Source organism: Dipodomys merriami, unplaced genomic scaffold (assembly GCF_024711535.1).
Source record: "Dipodomys merriami isolate MVZ:Mamm:240054 unplaced genomic scaffold, mDipMer1.0.p SCAF_22, whole genome shotgun sequence".
NCBI classification, from domain to species: domain Eukaryota; kingdom Metazoa; phylum Chordata; class Mammalia; order Rodentia; family Heteromyidae; genus Dipodomys; species Dipodomys merriami.
Genome location: NW_027203604.1, coordinates 19226015 through 19248346, shown reverse-complemented (window position 1 = coordinate 19248346; position 22332 = coordinate 19226015). Strand labels below are relative to the sequence as shown.

Below are 22332 nucleotides of genomic sequence, written 5' to 3'. Positions count from 1 at the left end.
GGGGTCTTCGCTCTTCTCTGTTCTGAAATTCTTCTTTTCCTCTCTTTCTTTTTTGTTATTTTCCACCTCCTGTTTTTCTCTGAGTGTTTGTCTTTTTGTTCTTGTCAGTGTCTTGGGGAGATTAAGCAGTAGAACTCGAATTTTCTTTTTGGTTGGGGAGAGCTGTAGTGTTTCCCTACTGCCCCATCGCCATCTTGGTTCCCCCCCCCCCTGCATAGCTTTTCATACAACCACCAGCTATTCGCATTTCTAAATTTTTTTTCTTGAGTGTCTGTATGGTTCTTTTGCTCAATATTCATTGGATTTCTTGCTCTTATAAAATTCAAACTATTGATAGATTGATAGGTAATACATGCATGCTTGGTTATTAAAAGTATCTATCTGTTTGTCTGTCTGACTATCTATCTATCCACTTATCTGGAAAAGCATTCATGTACACTGCCATATTCTACTCTACTCTCTCATGTTTTTTCTCTCTGAAGAGGTGACTTGCTTCATCAGCAGTGAGTGGTAAGTGCAGCCTCTCTTATCTTTGATATATTTTCTTATTTCATCCATTATGGGGCCAACTTCTATGCCTCCATGCCCTCCTTGAGGCACAGCTGCCTTTACCAGGCCGCCCATCTGCGTAGCCTCATTTCATCTTGCTTGGGTTCCCACATCCAGGCCAGGCTTCCCCTCCATGTGGAGGAGTTCCTGGTCCTACTTTATCGCTGACTTGAAGCCATCATGACTCCCTTCTCCATTGCAAGGTGTACCCACCACCTTGGTGTGCTCTAGAAGCTTTGGGACTAAATTATGAGCAAACAAGGAAAACAGACAACAGAAAGCACTGAGTGAAAGCATTGGAACTGAAGGGGAAGAAAGGATGATGTTTGAAATAAGTGAGTGCTTTTAACATTGCTGTTGAATCAATTGACCAAGCAACTATCTTTATTCGGTGTTCATTATATTAACACAGCGAGGAGATGAAAATGGATTACAAAGGAATACTGGGGGGAGATGAGATAGAAACATTAGATCAAAACCCAATGCAATACATCTCAGTAGAGTGGTACAAAAGCATGAACTTAGAAATGGTAGCATCAGACGAACAATACACCTTCAATGAGGAAGGACTCAGCAGATAATTCTGTGGATGATGAATAATCTAATTGGAGATTTGAAACAGACCCCAAACAATCACTGGTTCTGATGATAAAAATGGAAGATCCTCTTTCAGCCCCTACTGTGGGCAGAGGCCTCATAATCATACTCTTTGCAGAATGGAGTTTGTTATCAGCTTTCTTGACACAATTCACATAGTAGAATGATGCAAATAAAACATTGGACATAGACCTTTGACCACAGGGTCATCACAAGAGCTCTCCTTTTCCTAATTGCTGATAAGATTAGTGATAAATGCCTGCGCTCTGATCAGAGAATGGCAATAATGACGGGAGAAAGAAATACTCCTGGGAGAACAGGAAGTCAGTTCCTTTATGGCACCCAGTAGATAAAAGCCCATACATACAGCCATTGAACAAACTTGAAATTGTCCAGAATTGCTAATCACAAATTCACAGCAGAAGACCAGACTTGGCTTCATTTCTGAGGTGTTCTTTTTCCCACACACACAATCAATCAATTTTCTAGTGCTCCTGGACAAAAGTCCTTGAAAAACACAGCAGAAAAATCTTTGCAGAAAATCATGCTCCACTTACAGTCCCATCTCTTGACATAATCTTTAGAACAATGGGTTTTTCAGGTTGAAGAAGTCCTTGATCAATTAATTTCAGAGGAATCTGCAACAGTGAAAGAAGCACAATGAACACAGAACTAGAGGGAATCAGGAGAAAACATACAACAGCGGGACCCATCAGCTGCACTGGACATTGATCAAAACGAACTAAGCAACTCAATGGCAACAATAGGAAGGAGGGAACGAGGGGGAAAGAGGGAACAGCTGACGTTATGCAAAACAAGAGAAATGTACATATCACCCAATGTAGAAGAAATAACTGTACTGTCAAAGGCTCATAAAACTCATAAATGTTATAGACCACGATAGAAAATTTGCCCCATGAAAGTTAGAATATGTTTGAGACTTTAACTAAGCATCACTATCCCACCATACTGTGAAATTTGGGAAATTATATAATCACTAATCACTATTGAAAAAATTGGAAAAAAAAAAGAAAGAAGCACAATGAGAAAGCAAGGAACCAAGTACCTCCAATCACAGCAGCAAAGAAAAAGACACATTAAAGGTAATGATTGTCAACACGTTTTGACTTTGCTTGTCTTGAATACTTTCATTCATTAAGCTCTGTCAAGATTGGGGTAGGAAAAGCACTCTTTCATCTGTTCACTGGGAAAAAATATAGGTATATATGTTATGTTACTCTACTGATATAATTTTAAGATAAAGGAATGAGTTTAAAAAATTTACCTATCCAGGTACCAGTGACTCATGCCTGAAATGCTAGTTACTCAGGAGGCTGAAATCTGAGGATCACAGCTCAAAGCCAGTCCAGACAGCAAAGTTCCTGAGGCTCTTATCTCCAGTTAATAATCCCAAAGGTGGGTGTGGATCTGTGGCTGAAGTGGTAGAGCACTACCCTTGAGGGGAAAAGCTCAAGGATAGCACCCAGGCCCTGAGTTCAAGTCCCAGGACTGACACAAAAAACACACAAAATTTAAATCAGTTTCTTAGCCACTAAGGCAAGATATTTTTGAAAACTCATAAAAAGTTTCATTTTGGATTTGTTGGATCTGTCAAGGATAACGCTGAGAAAGTATTATACATTTCAATTACAGAAACAGTCTTCAAATTCTAAATAGCCCAATCAATTCTTCAATTTGAGCCAATGCAGTTTAATGACGAGAGAGACTTCTACAAGGACTTGATTGCTTGCTTCTTTTCTCTCTTCCTTCTTTTCCTTTTCCTTCCTTCTTTCCTTCCCAATTGTGTGTGGGGAAGTAGAGGTGTCCTGGGTTTTGAACTGAAGGCTTCAGCACTGTCACTGAGCTTTTTGACCAAGACTAACACTCTACCACTTGTGCCACAACTATACTTCAAGCTTTTCAGTAGTTAAGTCCATGATATATGGGTCTCATGGACTTTCCTAACTTTGCTGGCTTTTAACCATGTTCCTCAGATCTCAGAATCCTCAATGGCTTGGGATTACAGGCATGAGCAGCTGGTACCTGGCTTCCTTCCTTCTTCCCTCCCTCCTTCCCTTTCTTTTGATTTTCTTATCATGTTCTTTTGGCTTCCCAGCATAGTGGGAAATAGGGAATTTCTGGGTACTGTACTAAGTACTCCATACTGTGAGTTGGTCTTTCAGTAGTGGAGGGGTGGCCTGCCCATCCCAGAACAGGGAAGAGAGGCACGTTGTTATGAAAGTGAACACTCTCCAATCTGGAAAAAAGATGCTCTGGGGACCTGCTGAGCATTTGTTCCATCTCAAGTATACTTTGTCTTAAGGTTAAGTTGCTTGGTTGCACATTTAAGAGGAAAGTGACACAGCACTCCCAAAGCCATATATGAAGCAGAAACTATCTATTTATCTATCTATCTATCTATCTATCTATCTATCTATCTATCTATCTATCTATCATCTATCTACATCCCCTCTCCCAGGCAGCAATCCCACTGTAAAGCAAGACCAGAATTTTAAATACATGAGCCTTGGAAATAAGTCTATCCTTCAAGAAACAGCTGTAAGCGTTGGCAAAGAAGAACCTCCTCAAATATCATGATCACGAGATCATTCTATGTCATGATCGAATGCCATGCATCCTAACTCCAGCTGACAGGAAGTTCAAATGCACTCAGGTCCAAAATCCTCAGCAGAACCACAACATGCTAATCCACATGGAGTGGACATCAGTTTCCTACTCTGATTTTATCAAATAAATGATCTGGTTCCCAAATTGGGAAATCTGAGAAATGGAACAACAATAACAACAAAGATTTTTTGGTTAATCAAATATTAAAAGATGATAATAGGCCTCTCAATTTAAAAAAAAATAAGAAAAAAAATCTCCCATAAAGCCAGGCACCCTTAGCTCATGCCTATAATCCTAGCTACTCAGGAGGTTCAGATGACGCTTTAAAGTGAGTCCAGGATAGAAAAAGTCCCTAAGACTCTTCTCCAATTAAACAGCAAAAAACTGGAAATTGTGGTCTGGGAAGGTGGCTCACTGGTATGCATGAGGCCCTGGGTTCAATTCCTCAGCACCACATAAGCAGAAAAGGCTGGAAGTGGAGCGATGGCTCAGTGATAGAGCACTAGCCTTCAGCTGAAGAGCTGAGGGGCAGGACCCAGGCCCAGAGGTCAGGCCCCATGATCGACAAAAAAAAAAGTGGAAAGTAGAGTTATAGCTCAAGTGGTACAGCACCAGCCTTGAGCAAACAACACAGTGAAGACTGTGAGGCCCTGAGTTCAAGCCCTAGTATTCAGTCCCGAACAAATGTCATGAAGTATTATTTACCTAGGAAGTATACTGACCTGGGTCTCCTTACAAGGTTGGAAGGAGAAATTCTGCATGAGTCTGACAAGAGCAAGTTTGATGTTCATGAGAGCGAACCTCATGCCGATGCAGTTTCTGGGTCCAACTCCAAAGGGCATGTAGATGTAAGGATTGATGCTTTCCTTGTTCTTCTTGCTAAACCTGAAGCAACAAAAGTGGGGAAAACATGAACATCTCAAGAACCCAACTATTTGTGGCTGAACTTCAGATATCCATAAACAGTACTAGATAGTATTGGCCAATGAAATCCTGCTATAGTTTAGTTTTATTTTTTGTCAATTATGGAGCTTGAACTCAGGACCTTAGCATTGTCCCAGAAATCTTCAGCTCAAGGCTAGTGTTCTACTAACTTTCAGCCACAGTGCCACTTCTGCTTTTCTGATGGTTCATTGAAGATAAGACTATCATGGGGACTTTCTTGCCAAGGCTGGCTTTGAACCATGATCTTCAAATATCAGCCTCCTGAGTAGCTAGGATTATAAGTGTGAGACACCAGCACCAGTCTCCTACTGTGGTTTTGCTCTAAGAACTCCAACTTATAATGTATACTGAAGAGCATGATTGTATTAGTTCATCTTTCCTCCCTCCCTTTCTGCACTGCCTCTAAAAAAAAACTTTTTAAGCCACAGGCAAAAACAAATACCACTAACACCACCATCAACAACAACAGAAATGTACTCATTATCTGACTTAGGAAAAGGTAGCCCTGCTATACAACACCTCAGTAACAACAATGAAATTGTATTTTTAAAATGTCTAACCAACAAAAGGAAAGAATTGTAAGCTATACATCTTTTCCTATCCCCTGACCCTAGAAGTTTTCAATCTGTGGGGACATAAAAGTGGTGTGTTTACAAGCAACACAGTGCAGTTGTGAACGGAGGGTTCTCTGATCTGCACTTTGATTGCTTCTCGCTCCTTCAACCAGAGCGAGGGGCACACTTCATGCTGGCTCTAGAGACAGCACCGCCCACAAGACAAGGCCCCTGCCACCAGGAAGACCCCAGTTCAGGGACAATTGAGATCAAGATCCACATCTTCTGATTTTAAAATCCCATTTTAAAATTGTTTACCAACATAACAATGAAATTATTTCTAGATTGTACACTGAATCCAAAGCCTGCCCTTAGCTCCACATTTCCAGGAGAGCTTGCTCAATCAACACCAGAGGAAGGATGATTCAGGAGCTGCCCCAGGATAGCAGCCACACATGGGGCCATGAGGACCCACAGTCTGCTCTGGCCTCAGCGAGGTTTCCTGAACCATCAGGCCCAAGACATCTCAGGTCCTCAGTCTGCATTTCAGTGATCACCCTGGAGGGTCAAGGACCAATGACTAATCAGTGCAAGACAACTATGTTTCCCAAAATGGGGTGGTGTGGTAAATTTAGACAGCTAAAGGGGATGGCACACAAAACGAGAGGGAATAAAAATCCAAAACATCTAAATGCAGAGAGTATAGAATAAATGATGGCAGATGCATACAGTCATCCTAAATCTTCATAGACACCTACCTTTCACCCACGTACATACACACACACACACACACACACACACACACACACACACACACACACACACACACACACACACACACACACACACACACACACTTTGCCTGTCTATTCAGGATTAGTTGCAACATCCAAACAAAACATAATCCATAGATGCTCAAGGCCCTGATAAGAAATTATAACATAAAAACGAACTTTACAACTTCGGCGGGGGCGTGGGGGAACAGGTAGGTGAGGGGAGGGAAGGGATGGTACGGGGAAAACAAAGGAGGAGGCAACAATGCTCAATAAGAAATGTACTCATTACCTTGCTTATGTAACTGTAACCCCTCTGTACAGCATCTTTTACAATAATAACGTACCAAAAAAATCACAATTCAACTGAACACCAGTCATGTACCGGTAGATTATAAATACTCAAGTTCTGCCTACCAAAAACAAAAAGAAATGGCAGACTATTTGCAAAAGACTTAAGTATAATCTAGCATATACTTTAAAACATCTCTACATTATTATATTATAGGTACTCCTATAATATAAATTCAGCATAATTCTTATATTTTACTGTTTGGAATATATTCAATACTGCTGTATATATCTGATACTGTTTCATATTTTGCATATATCTGATACTGTTTCATATTTGTCCTTTAAAATTAACAACCAGCTGGGTGCTGGAGAATCATGACTGTCATCTTAGCTATTCAGAAGGCTGAGATTTGAGGAACACAGTTCAAAGCCAGCCCTGGCAGGAAAATCCAAGAGATTCTTATCACCAATTAACCACCAGAAAACCAGAAGTCATTCTATGGCTCAAAGTGGTAGAGCACTAACCTTGAGCACAAAAGAGCTCAGGAACAGTGCCCAGGTCCTGAGTTCAAGCACCATGACTGACAAGACAACAAGAAAAAATAAAATAAAATAAAATCCAGTACAATTACATGCATATCACTGACAAATGATTACTTCTAGACTTGGGATTTGTATCCTTTTTTCTGGTCCATTTTTACAATTTTGTCCATTTGTCATGCTTGTAATATAAAAAAAAAATTGCTGAAAGCCAGGTGCCGGTGGCTCACGCCTGTAATCCTAGCTACTGAGGAGGCTGAGATCTGAGGATCACAGTTCAAAGCCAGCCCAGGCAGAAAAGTCAGTGATACTCTTATCACCAATTAACCACTAGAAAACCCAAAGTGGTGCTGTAGCTCAAGAGGCTGAGATCTGAGGATCACAGTTCAAAGCCAGCCCAGGCAGAAAAGTCAGTGATACTCTTATCTCCAATTAACCACTAGAAAACCCAAAGTGGTTCTGTAGCTCAAGTGGTAGAGGGCTCACCCTGAGCTGAAGAGTGCAGGGATAGCACCCAAGCCCAGAGTTCAAGCCCCATGACCAAAAAAAAAAAAAAAATTGCTGAAGATAAACACATTTGTGCAAATCATTGAACAAGATCATTATGCCCACTGTGTTAAGGGACCACGCAGGTGCTAGAAGTGACCCCCATCTGGGAAGGCATCTTTCTTGCCCCACTTACCTCTCAGGGCGGAATTCCTCAGGCTCTGGCCAGTACTTGGCGTCCCGTTGAAGAGCGTAGGTTGGTACCATCACCACGGTGTTTTTGGGAATAACCACTCCGTTGATTTCCACATCTGCCTTACAGGCCCTCTCAAGTCGGCCAGCAATGGGGTACAGCCTGAGAACCTCGTTCACCACCATGTCCACATACTCCATCTCCAACATGGCATCGTAGGTGATAGGTGCCTGGCAAGCAAGGAACAGATGTTCATTATTACATTATTTGGGATACAGTCTGAACTCTATGAAATTCTGCCAATGCTCTTAGGACTCCAATGCTCTTACCAACTTCTGTTGAGTGAACCTTAACGTTCACAAGGTGGTTGTTTGTTTGTTTTTGTTAGTTGTAGGGCTTGAACTCTGGGCCTAGATGCTGTCCCTGAGCTCTTCAGCTGAAGTCAAGTGCTCTACCACTTGAGTAGAGCTCTACTTCCAGTTTTCTGAGTGGTTTATTGGAGATAAGGATTTCATGGGGGCTGGTAAGGTGGCTCAGTGGTAGAGTGCTTGCCTTGCATGCATGAGGCCCTGGGTTCGATTCCTCAACACCACATAATCAGAAAAAGCCGGAAGTGGCACTGTGGCTCAAGTGGTAGAGCACTAGCCTTGAGCTGAAGAGCTGAGGGACAGCGCCCAGGCCCAGAGTTCAGGCCCCACGACTGGACCCCCCCCCAAAAAAAAAAAAAGAATCTCATGCACTTTCCTGCCCAGGCTGGCTTTGAACTGTGATCCTCAGATCTTAACCTCCAGAGTAGCTAGCATTACAGCCGCCAGCACTCTGCCACAGGTGTTTAACTAATGATCAAGTCCTAGGATCTGCTCAGTGGCCCATGGAAAAAAAAAAACACACATACAAATAGGAGGGATGGCTATGCTAGTCAATCCCCTGGGGCCTAAGCTCATTTTTGGTGCCCTGTACTGCTTTTCTTTCTCCTGTGAGGGAATGTGACCAATAGCTGAAGACAATGGTCCTCCAGTCAAATACACCAAAGTCAGTGTTACAGCTCACCAGAGAGAGAACAGAGGTATGGTCTTTAGAAAAGAGAATTCCTGTTCTATTAAGTTAAATAGGCTGTGTGGCCACTTTTGCAATTATATAATAAATATGGATCCATTATAATACTTATATTCTAGATATACACAATCACATTTCATATGCAACTCTATAACTAATCAAGGAAAAAAATGATATGGTTTTAAAAATAAAAAGGAGGGACATACCAGGACACATACTTTCAGTAATAGTAAAAGTTCTAAAGAGGATACAAATGCACAGACTCAGCCTCAGCTAGACCAGTCCACAGTTGTTCCTTTAGAGCTTGATTGTGGGCCATGCGCTCTCCTGACTGCCAGTCCAGCTGCCCATAGAATCTCAGTGTGAACACAGAGATATAAACACAGTGTGACAATGTGCGGCTGTCACTCAGTGCTCTAATGAAGATTAGCCTAGATGCCAGACGCCCCTGGGTCTTAGCTTAGCTTCCTCAACATTAGCTCTGACTCAGGAAACTGAATTTTTTTTTCTTTTTAGTTTTTTCTTATTGTGAAAATACTGTACAGAGGGGTTACAATTACATGAGCAAGGTAATGAATACATTTCTTATCAAGCATTGTTGCCTCCTCCTTTGTTTCCCCTTACCATCCCTGCCCTTCCATCTCTCCCCTCTCCCCACCCTTCCGCCCCCCGCCAAAGTTTGTAACGTTCCTTTTTCAACATAATGTCGTTGTTGCAATGGGTCCACCTATATCCCTATTTAAACAATTTGCTTTTTCCCTTCCCCTCCAGAAATTATACCAGCATCAAATACAGTGAAAACTGGGGTTATACCATGGGGGAGAGACATACAAAGCAACAAAGAAATCATCTTATAAATATGTTAGAAACAATAACAAGAAAGAAAAACCATTTGAGTTCTTAACTTGAGGTTCATTTCGCCTAACATCAACTTATCTGACCGTTTCTCCTTGTCTCAGACATATACTAGTTATTGCAAATAAGGGAATCCATGGGACCTATGTTTCTTTGGGCCTGGCTTACTTCACTTAATGTAATTTTTTCCAAGTCTTTCCATTTCCTAACAAATGTGGCAATGTCATTCTTTCTTATGGAGGCATAGAATTTCACAGATTGGGAGAAGATCTTCACTAGCCACACAATGGAAAAGGGTCTCATATCTAAAATACACCTGAAGCTCAAATGAAATCCCCCAACAACAAATACTCAAAGAAACACCCACCTAATTAATAAGTGGGCTAAAGACTTACAGAGAAACTTCTCTGAAGAAGAAAGAAGGATAGCCAATAGACACATGAAGAATGCTCAACCTCCCTAGCCATAAAAGAAATGCAAATCAAAACAACACTGAGATACCACCTCACTCCAGTTAGAATATCTATAATCAAGAACACTAATAACAACAGATGCTGGAGGGGATGTGGACAGAAGGAAACCCTACTGCATTGTTGGTGGGAGTGTAAACTTGTTCAACCACTTGGGAAAGCAGTATGGAGGTTCCTTACAAGACTCCACATAGAGTTGCCCTTTGACCCAGCGATCCCACTTTTGGGCATTTACCCAAATGATCACAAACAAGACCATACTAAAGCTACCAGCACAACTACGTTTATTGCAGCATTACTTACCATAGCTAAGATATGGAACCAACCCAGATGCCCCTCAGTAGATGAATGGATCGAGAAAATGTGATATACATACACACAGAAGACTGAATCTTGAGTCATCCTGTGCAGCCTAACCAAGTCCATCCTGGCTTGGGCACAGCATATCTAGCACCTATCAGCATCTAAATATTTAGTTCCTATGTGCTTATACTTCTGTGCCACTGAGATTTTTGCCTTATTTGGGTAGGGGGTGTAAAGCGGGGAAGTAGTCCTTGTGCTAAACTCTGTGCATGGACATTGAGCCTGTGCTTTTTTTACTCACTTCAGACACAGTTGTGGTTAATTGGAGATAAGAGTTTAGTTTACTTTTTTGGCCTGCCTGACCTTGAACCATGATCTTCACACCTCAGCTTCCAAAGTACTACAGGTTCAAGCTAACAGTGTCTACCTTGGCCATGTTATTTTAATTACAAATTAGGGATTCAATTGGAAAAATTAGCTTTTTACAAAGATCTTATATGTCTTTGAGTAGCACCGAATACCTTTATTTCCCTCACCCCCTTTCATTTTTCCCTCCAGATTCTTCCCAAATACAACCGTGTACAGAATTCCTCACCAGAAGTGATAAGGAGACATTCTTGTAATGCCTCATCAGTTCCCACCCTCCCCAGGTGCCTTGCCCTCACCTTATTGGGTAAAGTCCTGTCAACTTCCTCTTGAAGCTTCTTTTGGACATCAGGGTGAAGGGCCAATAGATACATAGCAAAAGAAAGAGTGAGGCTGGTGGTCTCATAGCCAGCAAAAATAAAGATAATTGATTGGGCTGCTAGCTCCAGGTCAGAGAGACCTAAAGGAAAAGAAACATACATTTTATTTTTATTTTTTTATTTATTTTTTAATTAATTTTTCTTTTTGGTCCGGTCGTGGGGCCTGAACTCTGGGCCTGGGCGCAGGCCCTGAGCTCTTCAGCTCAAGCCTAGCACTCTACCACTTGAGCCACAGCGCCACTTCCGGCTTTTTTCTAATGTGGTGCTGAGGAATCAAACCCAGGGCCTCTGGCATGCAAGGCAAGTGCTCTACCACTGAGCCACCTTCCTGGCCCCACATTTTAGGTCAATGAAGTCAGTACACAATGCCACAATCATGGATTATAAGACCACTAATACCTAAGGATAAGACATAGAAAAGTAGGGAAGGTGGCTCAGTGGCAGAGTGCTTTCCTTGCATGCATGAGGTCCTGGGTTCGATTCCTCAGCCCCACATAAGCAGAAAAAGCCGGAAGTGACGCTGTGGCTCAAGTGGTAGAGAGCTAGCCTTGAGCTGAAGAGCTGAGGGACAGCACCCAGGCCCAGAGTTCAGGTCCCACGTTCAGCAAAAAAAAAAAAAAAAAAAAAGACATAGAAAAGCAAGGTAATGTCACCTAGACAGCACATATGACAAGAGCTAAAGAGACAAACTAAGTTCAATCCAGTTTCCTAAAGGTCTGCATTACCATTGTCCATTTTGTCTGTGTTCTCCATTTCTGCCACTTAGAGCTGGGTCATTTAAGAGACCATATTCTATCTAACAGGTGCCACCAGAGCAGTGTGACCCCATCTGTCTGATTGGGGATCATTGCATACACATATGGAAACAGCAAGACAAAACCCCTTTTTACAACTATTTAATAACAATAGCAAGAAAAGAGCATGGAGGGATCTTTTCCATTGAAACATATTCGAAGGATCTAAGGGAACCATAGGATCTAAGGGTGGAGAAATCAATAGGTTGCCAGGTTCAAGTGGCACATTCCTGTAACCCTTGCTACTCAGGAGGTTAAGAGTTGAGGATAGAAGGGGCTGCGAAGGTGGCTTAGTGATAGAGTGCTTGCCTTGCATGCATGAGGCCCTGGGTTCAATTCCCCAGCACCACATAAGCAAAAAGAAAAAAAGCCGGAAGTGGCGCTGTGGCTCAAGTGGTAGAACGCTAGCCTTGAGCTGAAGAGCTGAGGGGTAGCCAGGCCCAGAGTTCAGGCCCCATGACCGGACCCAAAAAAAAAAAAAAAAAAAAAGAGTTGAGGATAGAAGTTTAAAGCCAACCTTGAATCTCATCTCTAATTAACCACCAAAATGCCAGAAGTGGAAGTATGACTCAAATGGTTGAATGTCAGTCTTGAGCAAAAATTCTAAAGTACAATGCCCAGGCCCTGAGTTCAAGCCCCAGGAGTGGACAAAAAAAAGAAATCACTATAATAGGAAGATAAGAGGTTATTCATATGTAGGTACAAGAGTATATGGGTAACCTTTCTGCATTTACCTCAATTGTCTATGAAGCTACAATTTCTCTAAAATACCAGCTACTTAAAAATATGGAGACCACATGAAACCACATGAAAGGGTTTTCAGTGAACAAACATGAAAGAAATTGAATATCAAAATAAATGATGATAGGAAGAGAGTAAGTGTGTGTGTGTGTGTGTGTGTGTGTGTGTGTGTGTGTGTGTGTGTGTGTGTGTGTGTGTGTGTGTGTGTGTGTGTGTGTGTGTGTGTGTGTGTGTGTGTGTGTGTGTGTGTGTGTGTGTGTGTGTGTGTGTGTGTGATTCCGGGGCTTAACTCAGAGCCTGAGCTCTGTCCCCTGAGCCTTTTAGCACAAGGCACTCAACCACTTGAGTCACAACTCCACTTGTGGACTTTTGGTGGTTTATTGGAATTCAGTGTATCATGAAGTTTGCTACCTGGACTAGCTTTGAACCATGATTACCAGATCTTCCCTTCTTGAGTAGCTAGGATGACAGGCATGAGCCACTGTAGTCTGGCTGTAAATGTAATAATATGTAAGGTCATGGTACTGAGCATGAGATTCCCTTTGGCTGCCATATAAAAGAGCAGAGTGTGGGCCTTTGTGAAATTCTGCAGAAATATGCCTCTATGTGGAAAACTGACTTCAGATTTCCCTTGTGAATAGACCCAAAGGACTCCCTGTTACCTTTTTGGGACTCCATGTCTTTGGAATTCTGGGAGTTAATCATCAGCTGCAATAAATCCACTCGGTGCTGGAAAGAAGACAGATACATTTCAAAAACAGAAGGTAATCCATGAAATGAGAAGTAAATCAGAAGAGCAGAGCTTAGCCTCCCTCTGTGAATATATCCCATGTAACTCCACACATCTTTCTTTTTCCTTTTTTTTTCTTTCTTTTTGTCAGTAATGGAGCTTGAACTCAGGGCTTGGGTGCTTTCCCTGAGCTTTTCTGTTCAAGGCTGCCACTCTACCACAGTATCACCTCCACTTTTCTGGTGGTTAATTGGAAATAAGTCTTACAGCCTTTCCTGTCCAGGCTGCTTTGAACTACGATCCTCAGATCTGACTCAGCCTCCTGATTTGCAAGATATAGGCATGAGCTACCAATGCCTGGACACAAATGTTTCAAAGATTGCCTGAGTCACCAGTGAATGAGAATATCCATTTATACATTATGGAGTGACCAGGACCTTTTCCTTAAAAAAGCCAGCTATCCTGATAAACAGTTTTTGGTCTTTGCTCTCCCCAGCTCTGACATTCTCTGACTTCTGAGTGCAGACTCTTGGCCCAGGTAGGATCTGGCTTCTACTCCCATCACTTCTGTTTACTCACAAACAACAACAGGACTTCAGACTTTTCTTCTGTGGACATACTTCCTAAAGGATAGTCCCACAGATTCAAGGATCTGGAAACATGTCACAATTCTGGAATGCTAGAAATTTTTCAGTAACACCTGGAGGAACCCAGTAATGTCTTTCTTCCCTACAGACATCCTTTTTGTGACATCTAAGCTGTATGAATCAGTATTCAGACAGGCCTTCAGGGGCTGGGAAGGTGGCTCAGTGGTAGAGCGCTTGCCTTGCATGCCAGAGGCCGTGGGTTCGATTCCTCAGCACCACATAAGCAAAAAGAAAAAAGCCAGAAGTGGCGCTGTGGCCCAAGTGGTAGAGCACTAGCCTTGAGCTGAAGAGCTGAGGGACAGCGCCCAGGCCCAGAGTTCAGGCCCCATGACCGGACCCAAAAAAAAAAAAAAAACAGACAGGCCTTCAGGGGCTAAAATTCAACTTAGACACACTACAATAGATAGCCTGAAATAGCCAATGTGAAGTTTGGAAATGAAATATCACTGTGTGTGTGTGTGTGTGTGTGTCTGTGTGTGTGTGTGTGTGTGTCTGTGTGTGTGTGTGTGTGTGTGTACTAGGACTTGAACTCAGAACCTAGTTTCTGTCCCTCTACTTGTTTGCTCAAGGCTGGCACTATAACATGTGAGCCACTTCTGGCTAATTGGAGAGAAGAGTCTCCTTGACTTCCTTGCCCAGGCTGGCTTCACACCATGATCCTCAAATCTGATCTCAGCCTCCTGAGGAGCAAGGATTACAAGCATGAGCCACTGATAGCTAGCATTTATAACTTAATTCTTTTTTTCTGGTATATTTTATACCTTCATTCCCAACCACTACACACTTCATTCTCCCTTCCAATCTAAAAATTATTTATCTCAATCTAGGGTTTTCCATATAACTTTAGAAAAGAACAGACAGATAAAACATACATCTAGAGCCAAATAACTTTTGAACCATGAACAGCTTTAAGTAACCATCACCAGCTTTTACCTTTGCTTTGTCCTTGAGGCGACTTTCTTTCATCCTTTCTACAGAAGTTCTTAGGAAATCTGTAACATCCTTGGGAAACACGCTGATATTTAATGCCTCATAAACAGGTGTAAGGAACGGAAAGAGTGCTAAAGGAGAAAGCAAGAAGAAATAAATACATGGTGAAAATACAAAATGCGCTGTCTACACCATGGAATATTATTCAGCCATAAAAAGAAATAAAGTACTAATACATGCTTCAAGATGATGAAACTTGAAAGCATGATACAGAAGCCAGACACATTTATAGAAAGGGTCCATAAGAGACAGTGAGAAAATAGTTAAGTGATCATTCAGGCCTGAGAGAAGTAAAAAACAGATAAAAGGTACAGAGTTTCTTCCTTCTTTTCTTTCTTCCTTCCTTTTCTTTCTCTCTCTCTCTTTCTTTAGTCAATAGTAGTCTAAATACTCTCTTTAATCTTGTGGGGGTTTTCTGTCTCAAAGCAGGTACCCTACCACTTTTGTCATAGCTCCAAATTGGAAATTAGAGATTCAGATTTTCCTGCCCTGGACAGGCTTCCAACCACGATTCTCAGATCTCAGACTCCAAAATAGCTAGGATTATAGGTGTCAGAAACTAGCAGACAACAGCTACAGGGTTTCTTTTGTGCCAGTCCTGGGGTTTGAATTCTGGGCCTTGGCACTGACCCAGAGCTTCCTTTGCTCAAGGCTAGCACTCTACCACTTGAGCCACAGCACTACTTTCAGCTTTTTCTATTTATGTGGTAATGAAGAATTGAACCCAGGGCTTCATGCATACTAGCAACCACTGAGCCATATTCCTAGCCCAGTACAGGGCATCTGATGACAAAATGTTCTACAATTAACAGGGGTAATGTCTACACATATCTTTAAATGTAGTGAAAAAATCATTGAGTTATACAAGTTAGTGAGATACTTATGTGTTTAAATGAACTATATCTCAATGAACTATTTTTTCACAAGGAAGGGAGAAAGACAGAGAAACAGAGAAACAGAGAGAGATCCACGAACCTACTGAGAACAACACTGGATCAAAGAAACTAAATTTTAGGAGCCTCTTGACTTTTTCCACAAATACGTCCTGTGAGTTGTTGAGGGAATCAATGTTCACCCCAAATGATGTCCCTGTAATCACGTCTAAGCTGTAGGCTCCGAAGATGCTGAAGAAGAGAAAGACACCGGACAATTAAAACTTGTACTTCTTTTCCCCCCTCTTTCCTTTTTCCTACACACGAAGCAAAAAGTAGGGGTGACTTCTTGTGTAAGACAAGAGAATTGGAAGCTGTTCTCTGTCAGAACTGCTTGAGAGGTCATCAGAAGGATCCAGAACTCCACTCCCAAAGTTTTTACCAGGGGCCATAACCCTACTGCAAGGATTTACAAGGAAAACTGGGTGGGTCAGACTTATCTGGGAGTTCAACGAACTCAGTCTCAGAAAACAGAGATACCTCCACCCCAACAGACAAATCACAGCAGTACAAATGCTACGTGGACAATAATAGCTTATAGTATATAGTGATGGATTGTAATAGGTAATAGACTGGGGCTTGGGCAAGCCAAGAATGGAGTGATAGTCTCTCTCTCTCTCTCTCTCTCTCTCTCTCTCTCTCTCTCTCCTCTCTCTCTCTCTCTCTCTCTCTCTCTCTCTCTCTCTCTCTCTCTCTCTCTCTCTCTCTCTCTTTATGTCTGTTTTTGTAGGTCCTGGGGCTTGAACACTGAGCCTGGGCTATCTCGGAGCTTCTTTTACTCTAGCCTAGCACTCTACCCCTTGAGCCACAGCTGCATTTCGAGCTTTCCTGAGGGTAGTTTATTGGAGATAGAGTTTCACAGACTTTTCTGCCTGGGCTGGCATTAAACCACAACCTTCAGATCTCAGTCGCCTCAGCAGCTAGGATTACAGGTGTGGGCTACCATTGCCCAGCAAGTACTCACTCTCTCAATGCTACAGATTTGCCTTTCTCTGCTTGTGGTCTCAGGTTTTTCACCAACCCATCAGAAAACTCACGAATGATGGGGAACATCTAGACACAAAACAAGAGAAGTTAAAAGAGAAGACTTACATCCCAGCGGCCATGACAGCCCCCCCCCAAAAAAAAGATGAAAAATACATCACATTTATGAGAAACCATGGAATTCTAGGACATAAAGACAACACACCATTTTTTGGTCTGACTGTCTGGCTGTCTGCCTGTCCCCTGACTCATTCTGTAAGTTTCCAGCACCATGTTCTCAGGTTTGATTACCTCCTTCAGTTTCCCACTGGTGAAGGTGGGGGAAAGCAATGTTCTTATTCTCTTCCAGTCCTCATCCTCAGAAATGGAGACGGCATTTTTCATAAATCCCGTTGGTCCAAAAGACTAGACTCAAAGAAAAACAGATTTTTGCGATTTTTCTATTGAAGATCTTGCACAGTTGTATAAAATTGGTGAATTGGCAGCATTTAAAGAACTTTTTGCTGGCTGGGAAGGTGGCTCAGTAGTAGAGCACTTGCCTTGCATACCGGAGGCCCTGTGTTCGATTCCTCAGCACCACATAAGCAAAAAGAAAAAAAAGCCAGAAGTGGCGCTGTGGCTCAAGTGGTGGAGCGCTAGCCTTGAGTTGAAGAGCTGAGAGACAGCGCACATGCCCAGAGTTCAGGTCCCATGACCGGACCAAAAAAAAAAAAAAAAAAGAACTTTTTGCTGTCTAAGTGAGCAGTTTGCCCTCTCTAAGAAACTCAACAGATATTCAGCCCAAATGCTTAGTTCCTTTTGAGGGACCCAACTACCTCATGTGATTTCAGGATTTCATATTTTAGACACTTCTCTATCGACACTTATCTATTGTCTTCCTTATAATTATCTTCTACACAGAAAGGGTTCAATCCAACATGTTGATTTCAATGTTCTTCCCCACTCCCTCATTTCCCCAGAGTTTATACTTCTTTCATAATAAAAAGGGATAAATGTCTATTTTGTTGATAAATAAATATTACAATATTTTTTAATGGATGCCTACCCGGCGGTTTGTGAAGGTAGAGTAGCATTCTTTCACCAGCACTGTTTTGATCACATCTGGATCGGTAATTGCCAGCAAGGGCTGCCGTCCATCGTACAACCTGTGTATGTACCAAACACAGCTGTGTGAAAAACCTAACCTGCCAGGCTCTGCACCTTGAGCCAGAACAAAGAAATCCAGACCTTGATCATACTCAAGCTCCTCAATATATGCCAGTAATAGATCCTTGTTCAACCTAGGGATTTTGAACACAGATGCCACAGGGGTCTACAGAATGAAGGCCAATGTACTGAGGTACAGAGGAGACACCTAAAGACAAAACAGATCTTCCAAAAGCTCATAATCATTGAGACATTTGGCAGTGCATACATGAGTTTTATCCATGCCTGTCACCACGGCTTTTAATATGTTAAAAACATTAAACATATCTGGTACCGGTGGATTACTCCTGTAATACTGGTTACTCAGAAGGCTGAGATCTGTGGATCATGGTTTGAAGCCAACCTGAGAAGAATTCTACGAGACTCTTTTTTTTTTAATTATTTTTATTTGTGAACATACTGTACAGAGGAGTTACATGGGCAGGATCTACGAGACTCTTATCTCCAAATAACTACCAAAAATCCAGAAGTGCAGCTGTGGCTCAAGTGGACAAGTGCTAGCTTTGAGCGGAAAAAGTTGAGGGACAGTGACCAGGCCCTAAATTCAAGCTCCAGGACTGTCACAACATGTACATACACAAATAGTGACAGGTGAGATCTTCATAAGGAAAAGCCTCCACAAAATTCGTAATTCATCAGTGTGGCTCAAGACACTCTGGGCTGATAGTGTCCCAACAGAATGGATTATCTATCTTCACCAATCTACCCCATGGAAGTTTCCAGAATACTTACCCCCAAAGGTTTCCATATTTTTTATAACATTCTACATCATAAACTACAATGCCCTGGGAAGAGAAATAAAGGTAAATGTTACATGTTTCAGACCTCATCCAAGTACATTCCCCTTGATCACATTCTAGAACAAGTTTGTATATGCAGTATGTCACTTTGAAGTGGCTTTCATCCAAGCATTTGCGGGGAGGAGGGAGAGCCTGGGCTGGCTTCAAACTGTAATTCCCAGGTCATTGGTTGTCTAGGAACTAAGATGATATATTTAAGCACAGTACCCAGCAGACATATCCAATCTTTTATCTTTTATCTCCTCATGCAACTTGTTTTTAGTTTACCAAATGAGGTCCCTCGAGGTAAGATGTTCAAGTCACCTCTTTTGGCATAGAAAATTAATGTAAGACTCCAGCAGAAGTCAGAGTGCAAGTGAAGGCAAAGTGAATTTGCTCAATATGAAAAGATAAGAGTGATGCCACCTCTACCCATAGGACACCATAATTAGAACACTTCCTCTGAGGTTTGACTTCTGAAGGTAACAAAAAAAAAAAAAAGGAAAAAGAAAACTTCCTGATGAGATACTCAATTGTGGTATTTTAACTGTGCAAATAAAAGTCCCTAGAGCTGAGAATGACTCTTCCTGGAATTAGCTCTGGTAGGGAAAAATCCTTGGTGCTCACCAAGTCTAACTTTCAAGTTCTCAACATGAGTGCCAAGATGCTGAAAATCTGAGTGGATCCACTGATGCCCCTTGGATGCTCTGAACAGCTCAACACAGAGCCCTGCAGTACACCTGGCCATACTTTAGGGGGAGCGCACACACAGCTTCTGAAAGTCAGCATTTCCTCTCCACCAACAACACTTTCTATAGATGGAAGGAAGCCAGTCTTTGCAACCAGAAAAGCAAAATGTAGAGCTCAAACAACACTCACCTTACGATAACCAAGAATAGTTCCCAAAAAGGGCAGAGGTTTCGGGCCAGGAATTCCCAACTTTTTAAAAACTCTGTGTGGATAGGTCCCATATCTATAAATATTAAAAGAAATCCAGGTCACACACACACACACACACACACACACACACACACACACACACACACACACACACACACACACACACACACACACACACACACACACACACACACACACACACACACACACACACACTGTACACATATGGAAAGTTGCCAGTTACTAACTCAAGAAGTAGGACAGTCAAACTGGGATAGTAACACGTCGGAAATAATAAAAACCAGAAACTCAAACAGCAATGATTACCCATGTTCTACAGTTCCTTTCTTATGGCCTCTGAGAGAACCCCAGAAGTCACAAAAATGAGCTAAAGGTAGCTGGAGTCTTTAGGCTCCTCAACCTACAGTAAAAGTCAATAACCTTGTTTTGGAATATTACTGTGGAAATAATGTCATTTGCAGGAAAATAGAACTGGAAAACGTCTTATTGATGTGAGATATGTCATGTTCCAAATGCCAAACATTACATGGTATCGCTCATCTCTGAAATGATCTTTATGATGATGAAGGTGATGATGATGGTAGTGATGATGATGATGATGATGACAGCAATAAGAACAGGATATAATTAAAAGGAGGAAGGTCTGGGGGGATGCATGGAATGGGGAGAGAGGGAAAGAAAGGATACCAAAGACTGATGAGTATTAAAAGATGGTACATGTGTTCCACATGCTAGATTTTGTATATGTGTATGTATAAAGATAACACAATGGGTGCAGTAAACACTGTTTGAAAAGATGGAAGGAGGAGAGAAGGGAGGATAGAATAGAGGAAGTGAATGTGTTCAAAGTTTATTGCACCCATGTATGAAATTATCATAATAAAACCCCCTGTATTATCAATTTATGTTCATTCAGAAATAAAAGTAAATTTAAACAATCGATGAATTAAAAAAATGTGCTTATGAGGTAAGTTGTGTGTGTGTGTGTGTGTGTGTGTGTGTGTGTAGAGAGACAGACAGACAGACAGACAGAGAGACAGTGAGACAGAGAGAGAGAGAGAGAGAGACAGAGACAGAGACAGAGACAGAGAGAGACAGAGAGAGACAGAGAGAGACAGAGAGAGACAGGAGCCTGATGGTACATGTCTATAATCCTAGCTACTAAGGAGGCTGAGATCTGAGGATTGTGGTTTGAAGCTAGCCGCTAGCCTAGGCAGGAAAGTCTGTAAGATGCACTTTGTGTGTGTGTGTGTGTGTGTGTGTGAGAGAGAGAGAGAGAGAGAGAGAGAGAGACAGAGACAGAGACAGAGACAGAGACAGAGACAGAGACAGAGACAAAGAGAGAGAGAGAGTGTGTGGTTGTGGGGCCTGAACTCACGGGTAGGGCTTGAACTTGGAGACTGGATACTGTCCCTGAGCTCTTTCTGCTCAAGGCTGATGCTTTGAGCCACAGCATCACTTCCAGTTTTATACTCATTAATTGGAGGTAAGTCTCACAACCTTTCCTGTCCAGGCTGGCTTTGAACCATGATCCTCAGATCTCAGCCTCTGGAGTAGCTAGGATTTCAAGCGTGAGCCACCAGCACCTGGCTGTGAGACTCTACTCTCCAATTAGCCACCAAAAATATCCAGAAGTGGACCTGTGGCTCAAGTGGTAGAGTGAGAACCTTAAGCAAAAAAGCCCTGGGACAACCCATAGGCCATGTGTTAAAGCCCCAAGTCCAGCACCAAAACAAACAATAGAGACCTTCTACCCCAAGAATCTTGAGGTCCCTCCAACGGTGATCAGTTCATATTCTGCTTCTGCTGAATTTGAGTCTTTAATTCAGACCCAAAAATCAACTCAGAGACCATTTCCAAGCAATGGCACTAGCACACAGAGAGAGACAGAGAGACAGAGACAGAGAGACAGAGAGAGACAGAAAGAGACAGAGAGACAGAGAGAGACAGAGACAGAGACAGATTTAAGAGTTCCATGAAAGAGAAATATTTATTAACTCTCTCCTGGGATCTCTACAGTATAATTCCATAAGGTGTTGGTTAAATCTGACTCTTGAGCAATTGTCCCATTTGTTTATCTTTTAGATATTCCCAATCAACAAACCATAATAATCCTCATCCTGAATCCTAGGTTATGGGGTGGTAGGAGAAGCAGAGTTCAGACAATTAATTACTCACAGATAAAGCAGCACCAAGCTGGTAGCCAGGAGGATCCAGGTTTCTATGGAAAAGTTTGGGATCAAGTCCATGGTCACTCTCATCCAGTAATTCTCTCCTCTGACTTTTCCATTCAGCCTTGGGTTGTGCTGGCATCAGAGCTGAGGCTGCTGTCATTTATGACTGGGAGAGAAGGTGGGGCTGATGGCACAGCCAATAGAAAAATTACCTGTGCCCACACACCCCACTGGCATGTGAGTCAGATAATCGTCTTCTCCCAGTATGGGCAGTGGACAAGGAATCATGGATGTGTAAACTTTGAACTTTGAATTCACATTTTATAAATGTACCAGTAAATAAATGCAATCACTGTTATCATTAGGGCCAAAGGTTACAAATTGCCTGGCAGAAAGTCAAGTGCAGGCACTCGGTCCTCTAAGCTCTTATATCCAAGGTGGCTCT

General features: G+C 42.1%; 1 protein-coding gene across 1 annotated transcript; it reads right to left on the bottom strand.

Annotated features, from left to right (window-relative positions):
- Positions 1 to 900: 900 nt before the first annotated feature.
- Positions 901 to 22031, bottom strand: LOC138834840 (cytochrome P450 3A9-like). The gene is made up of 13 exons (XM_070033606.1): positions 21892 to 22031; positions 19672 to 19765; positions 18746 to 18798; positions 17853 to 17952; positions 17099 to 17212; positions 16788 to 16876; positions 15867 to 16015; positions 14835 to 14962; positions 13187 to 13253; positions 10909 to 11069; positions 7563 to 7789; positions 4497 to 4659; positions 901 to 1784 (listed from the first exon to the last, which is right to left on the bottom strand). The coding sequence occupies exons 1-13, from the start codon at positions 21972 to 21974 to the stop codon at positions 1689 to 1691; spliced, it is 1524 nt and encodes a 507-aa protein (XP_069889707.1). The 5' UTR covers positions 21975 to 22031; the 3' UTR covers positions 901 to 1688.
- Positions 22032 to 22332: the final 301 nt, after the last annotated feature.

Excerpts from the sequence above, each read along its gene's own strand:
- LOC138834840 (XM_070033606.1), bottom strand. The coding sequence starts at position 21,974 with ATGAGAGTGACCATGGACTTGATCCCAAACTTTTCCATAGAAACCTGG. Across the intron at positions 13,254-14,834 it reads GCCTCAAGGACAAAGCAAAG|CACCGAGTGGATTTATTGCA; the intron begins GTAAAAGCTGGT and ends TCTTCTTTCCAG. Across the intron at positions 11,070-13,186 it reads AGACATGGAGTCCCAAAAAG|GTCTCTCTGACCTGGAGCTA; the intron begins GTAACAGGGAGT and ends CTTTTCCTTTAG.